Here is a 19,500-nt window from a genome sequence, read left to right on the forward strand (position 1 = left end):
TTCCCTAACTGCTATACAGAAGAGAAATGGTGCAAGAGGATCTCCTTGTTGGTCACCCTCCGATGATGTGATTTCATGCTCTCCAAAGAGAAGCATATATATATGTATATATAGGATAGGGTCCATCTCTGGTGTAAATTATTGGACCCATAGCCTCGAACAAGTGGATAAAAAGGTTTCAAGGAAGAATATTTGAATTTCTTCCGGAAGCTGTTTGAATATTCCACTGCCTCTACCACCCCATCTTTTCATTCTTTTTTTCTTCAGTTCCAGCTCACATTATTTGCCGAATGCTCTTTCATTTCTGCCTGCTAGTTTTTATCAGCTGAAGATAACGTCTCCTTTTATGATATCATCTACAGCTGCCACATCTCGCTTCTGACTGGAATATATAAGCGCCATTCAATTGCCACCATTTCAGACTTATCAAGGCCGAAGAACTGGCCACCTCAGGCTGTCTTGTCCGCTTCTACTTCAACTGTCTGCCTCTGTATTCCACCGACGAAGCCTGCTGGGCAGGAGAAACGTCTCGACAATAATGATACCTATAAATTAGGTTTAGTTAAATTAACTTATTTTCAACAGCATTTAGACATAATTACTCTACAATAGCGAAATAATCAAAAAGATGGCTACGTCTAGCAGCGCAAGGCGTACAGTTAAATTTCGAATGTGATTTGTCGATATTTCTATAAAAATCTTCTGTAGGTTATATAAGCTGCATTTAGAGCTCAGCATTATGCACAACTCCTTATTTTTCATTAAATAAAAATGATTGAAAGTGGTAATCCCTAAAGCAGCAAAATTATGAGAGAATAATAGACGGTAGGAGAATCTAGTGTTGTCCGATGAGTTCCAGTATTTTAGTCCTCTGAATAAATATGTTCTTCTAGGGCGGGACCTTAATGCCGATGAAGGTTTTTTTCCAGGGAAATTTAGGTAACCTCTCCTTCCTTGGATCGAAGCTTATTACCTCCCATTCCCCAGGCACTCTGTGACCCCTTCGAGATTAGCACTCACTCATTGAATGTATTAATAAATCTTAATGAATGTGTAATACTTATTTTTTCAACAAAGTAGAAAGTCAAAAACATATTGATACAAGAATTCAGGCGCTGCCGTCCCAGTAAACACAGTTGTTTATAGTAATACCAAAGTAATTTTTTATTATATATAATAATCACATCGTCGTTATGCTCGACAAACACATCAGAGAATCGTGATTAATGTGTATCCTTTTGATATATATAGTTTATATTTGGCTGACAGTGAAACAGTCTTGAGACTTAAGAGACACAGAGGGAGGACGTCAGGTACTCACCAGCTAGGTGAGGTTCTTACTCCCTTCCTATTACATCTGGGTACCAGCAAATGTTATTTATTATTGAAGTTAGAGAAACTGTGTAAGATATTTGGATATTAATATAAACCTCATTTTAATTCATTCAAGACCATAAAGTATCCTTGAAAATGCTTGATAGGGAAATGCGATATAAAGTGTGTTAAGCAGAAAACAAAAGTCCTGACGTTTAAGATGCTCACTTTTCCAACTCAATTCTGCTGGTTTATTTAGCATTATACTTAAAATTCTGCGCCGTCTCTCAGCATACTGAAAGTTATTAGCGAGCTGAAAATCCTGACTCATCATTCGGACGTTACATACCTGGAAGATGTTACTAAGTTATCGATTATACCTTACAAGAAAATCTAGTTATAGAAGGTTAGTCAGATATGCTTAATACCTCACCAGTGGTCACTTTTGGATTAGGCAGCAGGTACAGCCTCACTGATTTTCTACAGGAGAGAGGTTGCCGTTCTGAACAAGTAATGAAAAAAAAACCATACCACGGGCGGGGTTAGAACCCACGATCAGAGAGTCATAGAACTAGCGCGTCGGTCTGGAGTTTTGAGACTCTCTGATCGCGGGTTCTAACCCCACCTGTGGTATGGTTTGTTTGATTTCGTGAGTCAAGTAGAACAGCACTGATGTGACTGAACTGAATTACTGCTAAAACAAGGATGAGAAAATTAAGAAATTAATCATATTTTTTCATAAACAGTCAGAAAATAAATATATTTTATTATCTGTCGCGCAAAAGACTTGAACAGGAAAAAAAAATAATAGAATTGATATTTATTATTAATAAATTACTCCAAATTTAAGCCTTACGTAACTAGTCAAAATCAATAAATATATATAAAAAAAAAATTCTGGCATGCAAAATTAGATTAAAAACAATTTGGAAAACAGGTTGACCTCTGGTAATTATAATGTTTAATGATCCTTGAATTTACATAACAAGTTATAAAATGACTCATCTTGGAGTGAGAAACTTGAGAAGGATGAGGACATGACTAAGTGAGATAATGTGTTCAGAAGTTACACGAGCTTCACAGGTTTGTTCCAGCAGAGTTAGAGTCAGCAACAGTTACCTAACTAGACTTAACGAAAGTGTTACCAGTACTGTTACCTGTGCAGTGCTACCAGTACTGTTACCTGCTATATGTGCAGTGCTACCAGTACTGTTACCTGTTATATGTGCAGTGCTACCAGTACTGTTACCTGTGCAGTGCTACCAGTACTGTTACCTGCTACATGTGCAGTGCTACCAGTACTGTTACCTGTGCAGTGTTACCAGTACTGTTACCTGCTACATGTGCAGTGCTACCAGTACTGTTACCTGTGCAGTGCTACCAGTACTGTTACCTGTTATATGTGCAGTGCTACCAGTACTGTTACCTGTGCAGTGCTACCAGTACTGTTACCTGCTACATGTGCAGTGCTACCAGTACTGTTACCTGTGCAGTGTTACCAGTACTGTTACCTGTGCAGTGCTACCAGTACTGTTACCTGTTATAAGTGCAGTGCTACCAGTACTGTTACCTGTGCAGTGTTACCAGTACTGTTACCTGTGCAGTGCTACCAGTACTGTTACCTGTGCAGTGTTACCAGTACTGTTACCTGTTATATGTGCAGTGCTACCAGTACTGTTACTTGTGCAGTGCTACCAGTACTGTTACCTGTTATATGTGCAGTGCTACCAGTACTGTTACCTGTGCAGTGTTACCAGTACTGTTACCTGTTATATGTGCAGTGCTACCAGTACTGTTACCTGTGCAGTGCTACCAGTACTGTTACCTGTTACATGTGCAGTGCTACCAGTACTGTTACCAGGGCAGTGTTGCTAGTACTGCTACCTGTGTAGTGTTACCAGTACTGTTACATATGCAGTGCTACCAGTACTGTTACCTGTGCAGTGCTAACAGTACTGTTACCAGGGCAGTGATACCAGTACTGTTACCTATGCAATGTTACCAGTACTGTTACCTGTTATATGTGCAGTGCTACTAGTACTGTTACTTGTGCAGTGCTACCAGAACTGTTACCTTCTATATGTGCAGTGCTACCAGTACTGTTACTTGTGTAATGCTAATAGTACTGTTACCTGTGCAGTGCTTCCAGTACTGTTACCATTACATGTGCAGTGCTACCAGTACTGTTACCTGTTATATGTGCAGTGCTACCAGTACTGTTATCTGTTATATGTGCAGTGCTACTAGTACTGTTACCTGTGGAGTGAAACCAGCATTGTTACCTGTTATGTGTGCAGTGCTACCTGTAGTGTTGCCTGTGCAGTGCTATCAGTACTGTTACTTGTTAAATGTGCAGCACTACCAGTTCTGTTGCCTGTGCAATGCTACCAGTACTGTTACCTGTTAAATGTGCAGTGCAACCAGTTCTGTTACCTATGCAGTGCTACCAGTACTGTTCCCTGTGCAGCGTTTCCAGTACTGTTACCTGTGCAGTGTTACCAATACTGTTGCCTGTTATATGTGCAGTGCTACCAGTACTGTTACCTGTTATAAGTGCAGTGCTACCAGTACTGTTATCTGTGCAGTGTTACCAGTACTGTTATCTGTGCAGTGCTACCAGTACTGTTGCCTGTGCAATGCTACCAGTACTGTTACCTGTGCAGTTCTAACAGTACTGTTGCCTGTGCAGTGCTACGAGAACTGTTACCTGTTATATGTGCAGTGTTACCAGTACTGTTATCTGCTATATGTGCAGTGCTACAAGTACTGTTACCTGTGCAGTGCTACCAGTACTGTTACCTGTGCAGTGCTACCAGTACTGTTACCTGTGCCGTGCTACCAGTACTATTACCTGTGCAGTGGTACAAGTACTGTTACTTGTTATATGTGCAGTGCTACAAGTACTGTTACCTGTTACCTGTGCAGTGCTACCAGTACTGCTACCTGTTATATGTGCAGTGCTACCAGTACTGTTACCTGTTATAAGTGCAGTGCGACCAGTACTGTTACCTGTGCAGTGTTACCAGTACTGTTACCTGTGCAGTGCTACCAGTACTGTTGCTTGTGCAATGCTAGCAGTACTGTTACCTGTGAAGTGCTAACAGTACTGTTACCTGTGCAGTGCTACGAGAACTGTTACCTGTTATATGTGCAGTGTTACCAGTACTGTTACCTGTTATATGTGCAGTGCTACAAGTACTGTTACCTGTGCCGTGCTACCAGTACTATTACCTGTGCAGTGGTACAAGTACTGTTACCTGTTATATGTGCAGTGCTACCAGTACCACTACCTATGCAGTATTACCTCTACTGTTACCTGTTATATGTGCAGTGCTACCAGTACTGTTACCTGTGCAGTGCTACCAGTACTGTTACCTGTTGTATGTGCAGTGCTACCAGTACTGTTACCTGTGCAGTGCTACCAGTACTATTAACTGAGCAATGCTAATAGTACTGTTACCTATGCAGTGCTACCCTTACTGTTATCTGATAAATGTGCAGTGCTACCAGTACTGTTACCTGTGCAGTGCTACCAGTACAGTTACCTGTGCAATGCTACCAGGACTCTTACCTGTGCAGTACCACCAGTACTGTTACCTGTTATATGTGCAGTGCTATCACTACTGTTACCTGTGCAGTGTTACCACTACTGTTACCTGTGCAGTGCTACCAGTACTGTTACCTGTTATATGTGCAGTTCTACCAGTACTATTGCCTTTGCAGTGCTACCAGCACTGTTACCTGTGCAGTGCTACCAGTACTGTTACCTGTTATATGTGCAGTGCTACCAGTACTGTTACCTGTTATATGTGCATTGCTACCAGTACTGTTACCTGTGCAGTGCTACCAGTACTGTTACCTGTTATATGTGCAGTGCTACCAGTACTGTTACCTGTTATATGTGCAGTGCTACCAGTACTTTTACCTGTTATATGTACAGTGCTACCAGTACTGTTACCTGTTATATGTGCAGTGCTACCAGTACTTTTACCTGTTATATGTGCAGTGCTACCAGTACTTTTACCTGTTATATGTGCAGTGCTACCAGTACTGTTACCTGTTATATGTGCAGTGCTACCAGTACTTTTACCTGTTATATGTGCAGTGCTACCAGTACTTTTACCTGTTATATGTGCAGTGCTACCAGTACTTTTACCTGTTATATGTGCAGTGCTACCAGTACTTTTACCTGTTATATGTGCAGTGCTACCAGTACAGTTACCTGTGCAGTGCTTCCACTACTGTTACCTGTGCAGTGCTACCAGTGCTTTTACCTGTTACCAGTTACGATTCCTATGCGTTCTGTTACGAGTCCTATGTGTACTGTTACGATTCCTATGTGTACTGTTACGAGTCCTATGTGTACCGTTACGAGTCCTATGCGTACTGTTACAATTCCTATGTGCACTGTTACGAGTCCTATGTGTACTGTTACGATTCATATGTGTACTGTTACGAGTCCTGTGTGTACTGTTACGAGTCCTGTGTGTACTCTTACAAGTCCTATGCATACTGTTACGATTCCTATGTGTACTGTTAGGATTCCTATGTGTACTGTTACGAGTCCTGTGTGTACTGTTAGGATTCCTATGTGTACTGTTACGAGTCCTATGTGTACTGTTACGATTCCTATGTGTACTGTTATGAGTCCTATGTGTACTGATACGATTCCTATGTGTACTGTTACAAGTCCTATCTGTACCGTTACGAACCATGTGTGTACTGTTACGATTCCTATGTGTACTGTTACGAGTCCAGTGTGCACTGTTACGATTCCTATGTGTACTGTTACGAGTCCTATGTGTAATGTTACGAGTCCTGTGTGTACTGTTACGATTTCTATGTGTACTGTTACGAGTCCTTTCTGTAACGTTACGAACCCTGTGTGTACTGTTACGAACCATGTGTGTACAGATATGATCCCTGTGTGTACTGTTACGAACCCTGTGTGTGCTGTTACGAACCCTGTGTGTACTGTTATGAACCCTGTGTGTACTGTTACGAATCCTGTGTGTACGGTTTCGAACCCTGTGTGCACAGTTACAAACCCTGTGTGTACATTTACGAACCCTGTGTGTACAGTTACGAACCCTGTGTGCACAGTTACGAACCCTGTGTGCACAGTTACGAACCCTGTGTGTACAGTTACGAACCCTGTGTGCACAGTTACGAACATTGTGTGCACAGTTATGAACCATGTGTGCACAGTTACGAACCCTGTGCGTACATTTACGAACCCTGTGTGTACAGTTACGAACCCTGTGTGCACAGTTACGAACATTGTGTGCACAGTTATGAACCATGTGTGCACAGTTACGAACCCTGTGCGTACATTTACGAACCCTGTGTGTACTGTTACCAACCCTGTGTGCACAGTTACCAACCCTGTGTGTACTGTTACCAACCCTGTGTGCACAGTTACCAACCCTGTGTGCACAGTTACCAACTCTGTGTGTACTGTTACCAACCCTGTGTGTACTGTTACCAACCCTGTGTGTACTGTTACCAACCCTGTGTGTACTGTTACCAACCCTGTGTGCACAGTTACCAACCCTGTGTGCACAGTTACCAACCCTGTGTGTACTGTTATCAACCCTGTGTTTACTGTTACCAGCCCTGTGTGTACTGTTACCAACCCTGTGTGCACAGTTACCAACCCTGTGTATACAGTTACCAACCCTGTGTATACAGTTACCAACCCTGTGTATACAGTTACCAACCCTGTGTATACAGTTACCAACCCTGTGTATACAGTTACCAACCCTGTGTATACAGTTACCAACCCTGTGTGTACAGTTACCAACCCTGTGTGTACAGTTACCAACCCTGTGTATACAGTTACCAACCCTGTGTGTACAGTTACCAACCCTGTGTGTACAGTTACCAACCCTGTGTGTACAGTTACCAACCCTGTGTATACTGTTACCAACCCTGTGTATACAGTTACCAACCCTGTGCATACAGTTACCAACCCTGTGTGCACAGTTACCAACCCTGTGTGCACAGTTACCAACCCTGTGCGTACAGTTACCAACCCTGTGTGTACAGTTACCAACCCTGTGTGCACAGTTACCAACCCTGTGTGTACAGTTACCAACCCTGTGTGTACAGTTACCAACCCTGTGCGTACAGTTACCAACCCTGTGTGCACAGTTACAAACCCTGTGTGTACAGTTACCAACCCTGTGTGCACAGTTACCAACCCTGTGTGCACAGTTACAAACCCTGTGTGCACAGTTACCAACCCTGTGTGTACAGTTACCAACCCTGTGTGCACAGTTACCAACCCTGTGTGCACAGTACAGTTACCAACCCTGTGTGCACAGTTACCAACCCTGCACAGTTACCAACCCTGTGTGCACAGTTACCAACCCTGTGTGCACAGTGTGTACAGTTACCAACCCTGTGTGCACAGTTACCAACCCTGTGTGCACAGTTACCAACCCTGTGTGCACAGTTACCAACCCTGTGTGCACAGTTACCAACCCTGTGTGTACAGTTACCAACCCTGTGTGCACAGTTACCAACCCTGTGTGCACAGTTACCAACCCTGTGTGCACAGTTACCAACCCTGTGTGCACAGTTACCAACCCTGTGTGCACAGTTACCAACCCTGTGTGCACTGTTACCAACAACGTGCACAATATTACAGGTACAATTATTTAATTTTTTTACATTAATTATACAATCTTTAATTTTTACATAGCACTCTTATGTTTTATTTTTAATTAGTTCCTGTAATCTAAGTTAGATTTATTAGTATCTACTGTTGTTTTGTCACTATTATTTGTGGCCCGGTGGCCTGATGGCTAAAGCTCCCGCTTCACACACGGAGGGCCCGGGTTCGATTCCCGGCGGGTGGAAACATTTCGACACGTTTCCTTACACCTGTTGTCCTGTTCACCTAGCAGCAAATAGGTACCTGGGTGTTAGTCGACTGGTGTGGGTGGCATCCTGGGGGACAAGATTAAGGACCCCAATGGAAATAAGTTAGACAGTCCTCGATGACGCACTGACTTTCTTGGGTTATCCTGGGTGGCTAACCCTCCGGGGTTAAAAATCCGAACGAAATCTTATCTTATCTTATCTTATCTTGCTCAGTGAAGTGGAAAGTCGCTTATACTGGGTGAATATAGAGAACATATAAACTATGGTAGACTATCTTAGATGTGATATATAATGTAATATCTTGTCTTATTCACATTGTTTTGCAAATTCTATTAAATATTTTACTTCGCAGTTTTTCAGATAATCTCTTCATTATATTTGATGAATCTAGTCGATTTCTACTTAATAACCCAAAAGTAATATGGAAATAAATAAGCCAAACGTTTAAATCAACTAATGATTGAGTGAATAGAAGACAACTTTGTCCACTCTTGTATACGGTTGCTGACTACATCTATGTTTTTATTCATATGTAGTTATGACTGGTAAACCATACCACGGGTGGGGTTAGAACTCGCGATCAGAGAGTTATAACACTCCAGACCGACGCGTTAGCCTGTGCTAACCTTCCTATGGTGTGTAAATATGTCTAGTTGGACGAAATTTGTTGTGGCCAGCTGGTCCAGTGGCTAACACGTCGGTCTGGAGTTTTACGACTCTCTGATCGCGGGTTCTAACCCCGCCCGTGATATGATTTGCTTGCAATCGTGTCATTACGATTTCATGAGTTGTGACTGGTAATTCGTTAATGATCTTTTAAGCGACCACTTCCCAGGACTTGCCACTCTCAGGCTTGATAGTGTGTCCATAAATCATGGAAATGAATGCAAAGAAAAGACAGACTTATTTCTCATTTAATAAAAGAACCTATGCAAATTGATTTAGAAAATGCATATGACAGGGTTCATAGCGAAGCAATGTAGCAAATATTGCAAGAGTATAGAATATTTAAAGCAGTTCAGAGTTTTAATGACAACAGTGAAGCTCAGGCTAGGGTACGTAGAAGAGAAAATAAATTATTTTCCAGTAAAAATAGGCCTTAGACAGGGATGTATGATGTCACCGTGGCTGTTTAACATATTTGTAGATAGGGGTTGTAAAAAAATGAATGCTAGGGTGTTGGGGAGAGTCGTGTAATTAAAATATAAAAAAAAAAAATCTAATGCAACGTGAAAGTTGTCACATTTGCTTTTCGCATTTGGAAGATTCTGAAGAGAAGCTGCAAAGGTTAGTCGGTGAATTTGGGGAGGGTATGTAAAAGAAGAAAATTAAAAGTGACTTGTGTTGTGAAAAGTCGAGAAAATAGTAGTGGGTTATGCCATTACAGCAATGTTGTGTGAGATCCTGACAACAATAGTGAGATAAGTCATAACAACACTGTTGTGTTTTATCCCAGATAACATAGAGCTGAGATAGGCAGTGGTAGCAATGTTAAGATAGGTCGTGTATAGCAGTGCAAAAAAAAATTTGGTGATAACTGTGCTGAGAAAGGTCGTGGATAACACAATGTGAAGAAAAGTTTGGTGTTAACATTGATGAGGCAGTTTATGATAAGAGTATCAGGAAAACACTAAGGTAATATTGTTGCATATTATATGCTTTATAATGTTCAGAAGAATTATAATTTTAACAAATCGTTTTTGCCTCTTTAGCAAAAGTTTACCTGTTTAGCCATGGTCTTGTATCGAAGTCAACGTTATATTTCCAAAATTCTAATTGTAATATATGATTCTGCTTTTCTAGCTCAATAGAGAATAGCTGAGTTAAGCCCTGATCCATTTGGCAGGTGTGGGTGACAGCAACCACAGCGGCAGGAGAGGGCAGCCAGTCCTCCAGACTCACTGCTCTGTCCACACCCACTTCTTCACACCCACCCATCGCTGTGGGTGGCAGGCGGTGGTGGAGAGTTGGTTCAGGAGCTGGAGTGGCACTAGGGTGCAGGGGTCTAGGGTCTCCACCACCAAACATCTCCTGGACGAAGGGCAGCACTACCCTTGGTAGTGATCAGCTCACTCAGGTGCTACCAGGAGGAGACTTGCACCTAACAGGTCAGTTTCACCAGCCATGTGCTGTATGTATTGATAAATATGGATATTTTACCTTTACCAGTAACTCTTAATTACATTTATCAAGTTGGAAAAAAATAATTAGCCTGGCAGAGCCAAGGAAACCCTTGCTTCTTTGAATTCCTATCGTCACTTAACAGTTTGCCGAAAATAGACCAAGAACCCTTTATAACACCATCTGTATCCAAGTTAAGGATGGCCTCCTTTCCGGTGCTTCACTTTACGAAATTTTGCTAATACTGTTATTCCCCAAAATTCATTTATACGGTTCCTTGATTCGCTGTTATACGTCCGAGTGCCACTCATCTTTGTTTACATCTGTGAGCTCCGCGTCTCAATTATGTCTTGAAAACTTTGCAAAGTTTCAAGTTTTTTAAAGTTATTGATTTTTTATATAAACTCTGATAATTGTACTAATGCTTATCTTTACCTAAATAATCTTCACATTGTGCTGGAATGTACGTACATTAAAATCACTTAGTATCTCACTAGTACAGTGGACCCCCGACTTACGATGGCCTCAACCTACGATAAAACCGTCTTACGATGCTTGTCAGCGTAAAAATTTGACCCTGATCTACGTTGAAAAACTCGACTAACATCATTCGTCCCGAACACGGCCGTCTGGTTCGTCTGGCCCGAGCGCCTCAGCTGAGCAAGTGTGACATTGTTTACACGTCGGGGCAGACGGTTGCACACATACATTCGATAAATTTTGTATTATTCAAGTGTTTTAGTGCTTGTAACTGCTACATAAGCAACCATGGGGCCAAAGAAAGCTTCTAGTGCCCTGTGGTAAAAAGGGTGAGAAATACTGTCGAAATACGATAACCCAAGAAAGTCAGTGCGTCATCAAGGACTGTCTAACTTATTTCCATTGAGGTTTTTAATCTTGTCCCCCAGGATGCGACCCACATACATTAAGCATAATAATAATAACAGAGAAGCAGTATATAGTATTACTTGCGGTAACCATTGAAAAACATTCCTTTTCGCTACTTTCATTCATAAGTAGTGTCACTCGCTCTCGAAAAGGTGTGTTGCATGTGAATGGGAGAGTTGGTATTCTACTGCACTAACTTGAAGACAACTTGTATATAACGTAATGTGTTTGTATTGTGGTGAAAATTTTTCACAAATGTATGCATAAGGCAAAATAAACATTAATCAAAAGCAAAGACAGGTATTAATCTGCGTGTGTTCGTCTGACCATCCACAACCTGTTCACTCTGGGTTTGTTTACACTGTCCTTAAGATGACTCACAAAATCGTAATGACATGATTACAAACAAACCATACCACGGGTGGGGTTTGATCCCGCGGTCAGAGAGTCTCAAAACTCCAGACCGTCGCATTAGCCACTGGACCAGGTAGCCACAATAAGATTCGTCCAACTAGGTATATTTCTACACCATAGGAAGGTTAACATAGGCACCACTGTGACCACAAATGCAAGTTTTTACAGACGAATCTCCAGCTAGCGTGGCCGTGACGAACTCTAGCTCAAGTCCCCTCAAAGCATCATGACCCCAATAGAAATACGTCACTGTCTGACTTTTTTGGGTTATCCTAGGTTCTCTACACATATGCTGCTATGTATGATAATTCTATGTAACTGTATTTGTGTATTCCTGAATAAGCTTACTTACTTACTTGCCTTCTTTTTCATAGTCTTTCCTTTATGTCACTGTATTGTATTGAAAAAGCCACTGGATGGCGAAATGTCAATAAAATGAAGATATTTAGATGTCTAATTCATCAGCTTCCTGTCTTCCTTTGTAATATAAGCAGATATGTTTACATATTAACTATTACGAAGAATCCATCAATATAATTTTCATTGTTAAATATGAATTTTGATGTGCAGCTGTTCGAGAGACAACCAACTACACTTGCTGGGTCCGCAACAGCGTGGGAGTGGACAGTCTAACCCACCAAGTGGTGGTAGTTACCATACCACTGCCGCCCCTTCTCACCCTTGCTCATGCCACCCACCACACACTCAACCTTACTATTACACCAGCTGATGACGGTGGAGCTCCCATTCTAGGTCAGTGCATCATGTTTACTAAATAGTTTTAAAGGTGAGTCGTCAATCACTATTTTTGTGATACATCGCAGTCCTCCACGAGGTAGGGTGACTCAAACAAGAAGAAACACTGTTATCATCCCTCACTTCGTCACTATCTTTCAATGGTGCTCTGATACATAAGATCATAAGAACGAAGGAACACAGCAGCAGGCCTACTGGTCCATACAAGCCAGGTCAAATAAAGGTTTCCTTATTTGGCAAAGTCAGGTCTGGCAGCTTATTTCCTCTGGTGGGTTCTGTTACAAACTGCTTCTAGGAAGTCACTGGACACTGGTCAAAGGAGTCCGGTTTATTTGACTAAAGTTAAAAATCCCCTATTACTATAGTATCAGGTTTAGAAGCCTTAATGTTCAAATTAAATAAATAAATAAATAAAATAAATAAATAAATACTGATTGTACAGCAATGCAAGCAACCACACGACCTGTTTTTGTAATACTCATTTGTGCTTAATTGTTATCTGTTTACAATAATGTTTTACCACTGAATACTGCATTGCTTAGTTAATCTTAAGTTAATTTTAAGCTGCCAGTAATGCTAAGCATTCAAGTGGCTTTGGCATGCTGCATTTAACTGTATTCTTTTGTACTTCTCTGTATCATGTTCAAATTAATAAATAAATAAATAAAAGAGATCCCCCTCTGTCACTAAGTTAGGGGGTTGGTATATAACATTTAAAATAATTATTTACTTGTCTTAGAAACTCTACTCAAACAGAATGTGTTTCTAATCCATCGATTTTTATGTTTATTTTTTCGCAACATTTCACATTATCTCAAACATATTATGCTAAACCCCCCCCCTCCCTTCCTGTTATTTCTATTAACATGGAACAACTTAAACCTTTCAATGTGGCATTTGGTAATCATGTCCTGACTCTTTAAATTATACCATGTTTCATTTATTGCAATATAATCAGTGCTTCCTACACACACTACCAAATTTAATTCATTAATTATATTCCTAGCACTTTGACAGTTCGTTTATAATATGTTAAGATTTTTTTCTTCTGCACCTTTTCCCTATTCAGCTTTGCTTTTCCACAATTTCTCTTTGCATTATAACTCAATGTTACTTGATAACTGTTATTCCTACACCCATACCTCGAACTCTTCCTAGTTTAATGACCAAACAACACTCTCCACTGAACTAGCAAGAGCACCCACACCTTCCCTAGATAAATGAACTCCATCCCAGGCATACTCGACACACACACTTAATATGATGGCAGACAAGGGGACACAATCGACACCCAAATTTATCTGTCAGACATACTCATAAAAGTGGATATTTTACCCATCTGTTGACCTGAAAATATCGCCTTAAGTGTGTTCTAGAATGCATCAACCAGGAAGAAGCTATGGGACTAAGGCAAGCCCATGTACAGGAGCAAGAGAGCAAGATTCCACCCTGGGCACAGCAGAGGCTGCTTTCTCTGTCTCTTACCAGCTTATACAGCTGCTAGAAAACTCCATGACATCCCAGAATCCCAGCCTTCTGTGGAGTGTCCAAAGAAATCTAGACTTGGTGCTGTCCACCTGCCGAAAAGTTGGACTCAAGATATCAGTAGAGAAGTCTAAAGTCATGATATTTCACGCCCAGGAAAATTTATAGAATGAGATTAATAAGTTGGGGAATTTAAGGGAACAAATGGATTTGACAGTTAAAAATAGGAGAGTAGAGTTATTAAATTGAGAGTTAGAGGTATCGGGAAGATGGAGGGAATATTTTGAGGAATTGTTAAATGTTGATGAAGATAGGGAAGCTGTGATGTCAAGTATAGGGCAAGGAGGAATAATATCTCGTAGGAGTGAGGAGGAGCCAGTTGTCAGTATGGGGGAAGTTCGTGAGGCAGTGGGCAGAATGAAAGGGGGTAAGGCAGCTGGGATTGATGGGATAAATATAGAAATGATATAGCTTTGGAGTGGTTAGCATAGTTCCTTTGTATAAAGACAAAGGGGGCAAAAGAGAGTGTAAAAATTATAGGGGCATAAGTCTGTTGAATATATCTGGTAAAGTGTACAGTAGAGTAATTATTGAAAGAATTAAGAATAAGGCGGAGAACAGGATAACAGATTAACAAGGAGGCTTTAGAAAGGGTAGGGGGTGTGTAGACCAAGAGTTTACAGTGAAATATATAGGTTAACAGTATTTAAATGAAGGTTAAAAGGTTATTGTGGCAATTATGAATTTGGAAAAGGTGTATCACAGGGCGGATAGGGGGACAATGAGGCAAATGTTGCAATGTGTGGAATAGGAGGTAGGTTACTGAAAGCGGTGAAGTTTTTACGAGGAGAGTGAGGCTCAGGTTAGATTATGTAGGAGAGAGGGAGATTATTTCTCAATAAAAGATGGAATTTGACAAGGATGTGTGATGTCACCAAGGCTGTTCAGTATATTTATAGATGTGGTTGCAATAGAAATGAATGCTTGGGTGTTGGCAAGAGGTGTGGGGTTAAAAGATAAAGAATCTAACACAAAGTGAGTGTTGTCACAGTTACTCTTTGCTGATGACACTGTGCTTCTGGGAGAAGAGAAGCTACAGAGGTTGGTAGACGAGTTTGGTAGGGTATGTAAAAGAAGAAAATTAAAAGTGAATATAGGAAAGAGTAAGGTGATGAGGATAAAAAAAATAGGTAATGAAAGATTGGATATCAGATTGGCAGGAGAGAGTATGGAGGAGGTGAATGTATTCAGATATTTAGGAGTGGACGTGTCAGCAGATGGGTCTATGAAAGATGGGGTGAATCATAGAACTGACGAGGGGAAAAAGGTGAGTGGTGCACTGAGGTGTCTGTGGATACAAAGAACTTTGTCCATGGAACCAAAGAAGGGAATGTACGAGAGTATAGTTATACAAATGCTCTTGTATGGGTGCAAACCATGGGTGATGAATGTGGCAACAAGGATAAGGCTGGAGGCAGTGGCGATGTCCTGTCTGAGGGCAATGTGTGGTGTGAATATACAGTAGAGAATTTGTATTTTGGAAATTGGGAGGTGCGAAATTGCCAAAACCGTTATCCAGAGGGGCTGAGAAGCGGTTGTTGAGGTGGTTCAGACATGTAGAGAGAATGGTACTAAGTGGAATGACTTTGAGTGTATAAATATGTAGTGGAGGGAAAGTGAAGTAGAGGTCAGCCTAGGAAAGGTTGATGGGTGGAGGTAAAGGAGATTTTGTTTGCGAAGGGCTTGGACTTCCAGCAAGCATGCACGAGCATGTTAGATAGGAGCAAATTGAGGAATGGAGACATACGGTTTTAGGACTTGCTGTGCGGTTGGAGGGTGAGCAGGGTAATATTTATGAAGGGATTCTGAGAAAACAGGAAGCCGGACTTGAGTCCTGGAGATGGGAAGTACAGTTCCTACACTCTGAAGGAGGGGTGCTGCAGTTTTATAATTGTAGTGTATGAGCACCTCTGGCAAGACAGTGATGGAGTGAATGATGGTGAAAGTTTTTCTTTTTTCAGGCCACCTTACCTCAGTGGGAAACGGCCCATGTGTTAATAAAAAAATGATACCAGGCTGTGGATGCAGGGCATTGACTTGGCTTGGGTAAATTGTTACCAGTACTTCATCATTAACATTGACCAATGGCTTTCCTCCCGGAAGTACTCAGAGTACATCAGGAAGCAGGCCTTCCTGATGCCCACAAAGTCCACAATGGCTAGCCCTAGGACTGGAGAGTGTTGTATACATATGATGTTCTCTTCCTAGTGAACTATGGAGCACTTGCAGTGGTATACGCTAGCTTCTGCAGCATCCTGTGTCTAGAAGTTGTACAGAACACTGCACCTCGAGCAATGTTGATTATTATTATTATTATAATCAAGGGGAAGCACTAAACCCGTAGGATTATACAGCGCCTGGGGGGATGTGGAAGGCATTCAGGCTTAAGTCGGGGAACTGTAGCACAGATCCAATTCTCTAAATTCGAGCCATGTTGAGAGCACGCAGATGGATCAACGTAGTCACCCTCAACCAGGAGGCCCAGCTGCACCCTCTGAAGAACAGGTTTTAGCTCTGACACAAGGGTGGGCAAGATTCCTCAGTAACTGAAGGGATGAGGGTTATGACGATGGTGTTTCAACCCCATGAAGGACAAAACCTAGAGGTTTTCCCTGGCCGCCGGTGGACCTGGACCTTTGCAGATATCATTAAGAGACTGCTGTCCATCTCTTTTGTCAACCTCGCTGGGTATTGTATCTTGCAGTGGTGCACATAGCTGGCCTACCTGTCAACAAGGCATTCTGAACATATGACTCCCTCCAGTAAAAAGGCCATTGCCAGTATAGCCATGACTGAGAGCCCAGGGTTCCAAGGACCCAGAAGCTGGAAAAATGAACACCAATGCAGCATAATGTGATCCTTTATTGACAACGTTTTGCCAACATAGTGGACATTTTCAAGTCACAAACAAATGAATAGTATATGAGGTTTTATAGGGTGGAGAGTCAGATGGAGAATGCTGGGTAGGTTAGATTTGACAGAGACTTGTAAAGAACCGCCAAGAACGTTTGTTAGGCTGGATCTGATAATGGCCCCTGTGGGACGGGTGTGTGTGTATATAGTTATGCAGGATAATGATGAAGTTTCTTGGCAAAGGGTTCAGCTGTGTTATAGAAGCCGTTGTCCTGGTTAAAATTGTTAGATGTGCAGATTAGTGATGACTCGAGGATTTTGTAGTATTGTTTTCTTCTCTGGTGATACGTTTTGCCTCTCGGTAGTTGATTACATGGTTCTTGAAGTTTTGGTGTTGAACACAGGCATTCCTAAATTGTCCAGTCTGCCAGAAGCTAACCGCGTGCAAGCATGGATGATCTATATAGGGCAGGCATCCAGGTGGCGACTCTCCAACCGACCACTTTACCATCCTGCAAAGAGAGCTCTGCTCCATCCAGCAAGCATTAAGTCATGCAGTCCAGGATCACCAATGTGTCCCAGTCAGTGATACAAGAACTGCAGTACAACAAGTCAAGGGACAATGTACTTCTGACCACTTTGACATGGGGGACTCTTCAGACACTCGTGGAGCAAGAATGCTGCACCACTATCCACTGAATCGCGAGGTATGTTGGCATTTCAGGCAACGACACAGTAGACGAGGCCGGTAAGACAGTTACAACTTGCAGTGATGGGACTCTGTCCACATCAGCCTTCGACAGACAGTGCATCTTGCATCCAGGCCCTGGATAAGACCTTCTGCTCAAGGCCAGTCCTGTCCAGGTCAAGGTCTCGGGTAGTGGGGAAGGCAGTGAGGTTAGTGGGGAAGGTAGCGTGGGTGGTGTGGAAGGCAGCGTGGGTGGTGTGGAAGGCAGCGTGGGTAGTGGGGAAGGCAGCGTGAGTGGTGTGGAAGGCAGCGTGGGTGGTGTGGAAGACAGTGTGAAAATATGTGTGGACTGCCTCCAAGTGAGTCGCCTACCCTGGCAAACTCTGATGACACCGAGCTCTGAGGTGAGTACCTCAGCCTCACAAGTGGCTTATAGGACAGATTTTCACAAATGATTGATGTTGCAAGAAAATCGCCTGCATGTACGTATAAAGGACTAACTTACTTGGTGTTGCAGCATATATCCTGATCTTCAACTTCCCTAAGCTTAGCCTTAGCCCCCTTTGGACTTCCCCTCAGAAACCACGTGCAACCGGGAGCCTTAATTCCTGCAATATTCAATCGATATTAGTGACCTGCCTGCACCTCAGAAATTCCTATATCCGAGAGGGTGTGTATCCCCTAGTACAACTATGCAGACACGGACACTAGCTTCTACATAGACAATAGACACTGGTACTTACTGGGCATGCACTCCCAGCTGCAACACAGGCCCACAGATCAACTCACTCACAAACTTCCCAGACACTGGCCAGAAATCTACAAGATAAAGTGGAGGTTTTGTCTTACTGTATGGGCCTGACGGAGGAGGTCATCTACAGTACATCGAGGTGCCTCTACCAGATTTCCCCAGGTCTCAAATGTGGGGGGCGCCGTCTGCTGATCACGGCACGTCTTGTCCAGTTGGTGTCTGTCTTAAGAAGAACGAGCTGGTCTCTCTTCCAGACCCTCGTCTCTTCGTTCAAACTAGGGCTGCCAGTTCTCCCTAGCTAACTAGTGTTTGCCTACATTATCGGCCTATTACTACCTATGTTAAGGTCTTAGGTCTACATTATTATTATCTACAGTTGCCTTAGTAAACCTAAAATTAATATACTAACAGTAAAACTACCTACTCCTTCCCTGAAGGGTAAATCTATAAATAAATAAGTGCCTACCATCCATGCAACCCCCTCGGGGAGAGAAATGTGTTTATGTTTGGGGAGAATGGTTTTTGTTTGGGTGAGTTTAAGGGCCACCCAGCTCAGCCATTCCATTACGGCCATGCCGGATCTGTCCTGTGGAACTTTAGGGACCAAATAAATTTCCACATCCTCCCGCCTGCAAAGGTAGGCGCTAAGTCTAGATTAAGTCTGCCTCCCGCAGGCCCTCCCAGTGGGCCCTGGACTTGAGCGCCGTTCGACGGGTCGTCCGGCCGCTCAGCTCGGTCAGCCTCTGGCCTAATTTCTCATGTCCCGGTCCCACTGTGTGGACCTCGAGAGGTAAAAGCCTGTTGATGGGTCTTATAGTCTCGACACCATTCATTCTCACCTTCACCATTCTCCACTGCCCAGCCTTGTCTGGGTGGGTCGACACTACCAGGCTAAGAGGCCAGTATGCCCTGGGTGCCTCGGATTCTACTAGCACCAGGTCCCCTTCACTTAACATCATCTTATTTGCCTCGGGGTCGGCACCACAGAAATGTTCCCGCAGGGTTGTCAAGTAATCCCTGCGCCACACCTGGTTCCATTTGTCCAGGATGTTCACCAGTCTGTTGTGACTCCTGTGCAGTTCTTCATTGATGGGGGACCATCTGGCCCATAATAATCCAGCTCCTTGGAAGACTGACTCAAAATTGTGGGGAAGGGCTCAATCCTCCTTCCAAACAGCATGTGATTGGGGGTGAGAGCTTCCTGCTCATCAATCCCATTTTGTACGTAGGTCAGAGGCCTGTTATTGACTCTTGCCTCTATCTCAACTAACACTGTCCTCAG

At 42.6% G+C, this 19,500-nt stretch overlaps 1 protein-coding gene across 1 annotated transcript in view; it reads left to right on the forward strand.

Annotated features, from left to right (window-relative positions):
* Positions 1-19,500, forward strand: part of LOC128690681 (cell adhesion molecule Dscam2-like) — a 536,323-nt gene that overhangs the window by 437,419 nt on the left and 79,404 nt on the right. Inside the window, exons 22-23 of the mRNA XM_070088137.1 lie at positions 10,049-10,310; positions 12,196-12,378. Coding sequence (XP_069944238.1) covers positions 10,049-10,310; positions 12,196-12,378 — 445 coding nt within the window. The remainder of the gene's footprint in view (positions 1-10,048; positions 10,311-12,195; positions 12,379-19,500) is intronic.

This window comes from Cherax quadricarinatus, chromosome 24, assembly GCF_038502225.1.
Source record: "Cherax quadricarinatus isolate ZL_2023a chromosome 24, ASM3850222v1, whole genome shotgun sequence".
In the NCBI taxonomy this organism is placed as follows: Eukaryota; Metazoa; Arthropoda; class Malacostraca; order Decapoda; family Parastacidae; genus Cherax; species Cherax quadricarinatus.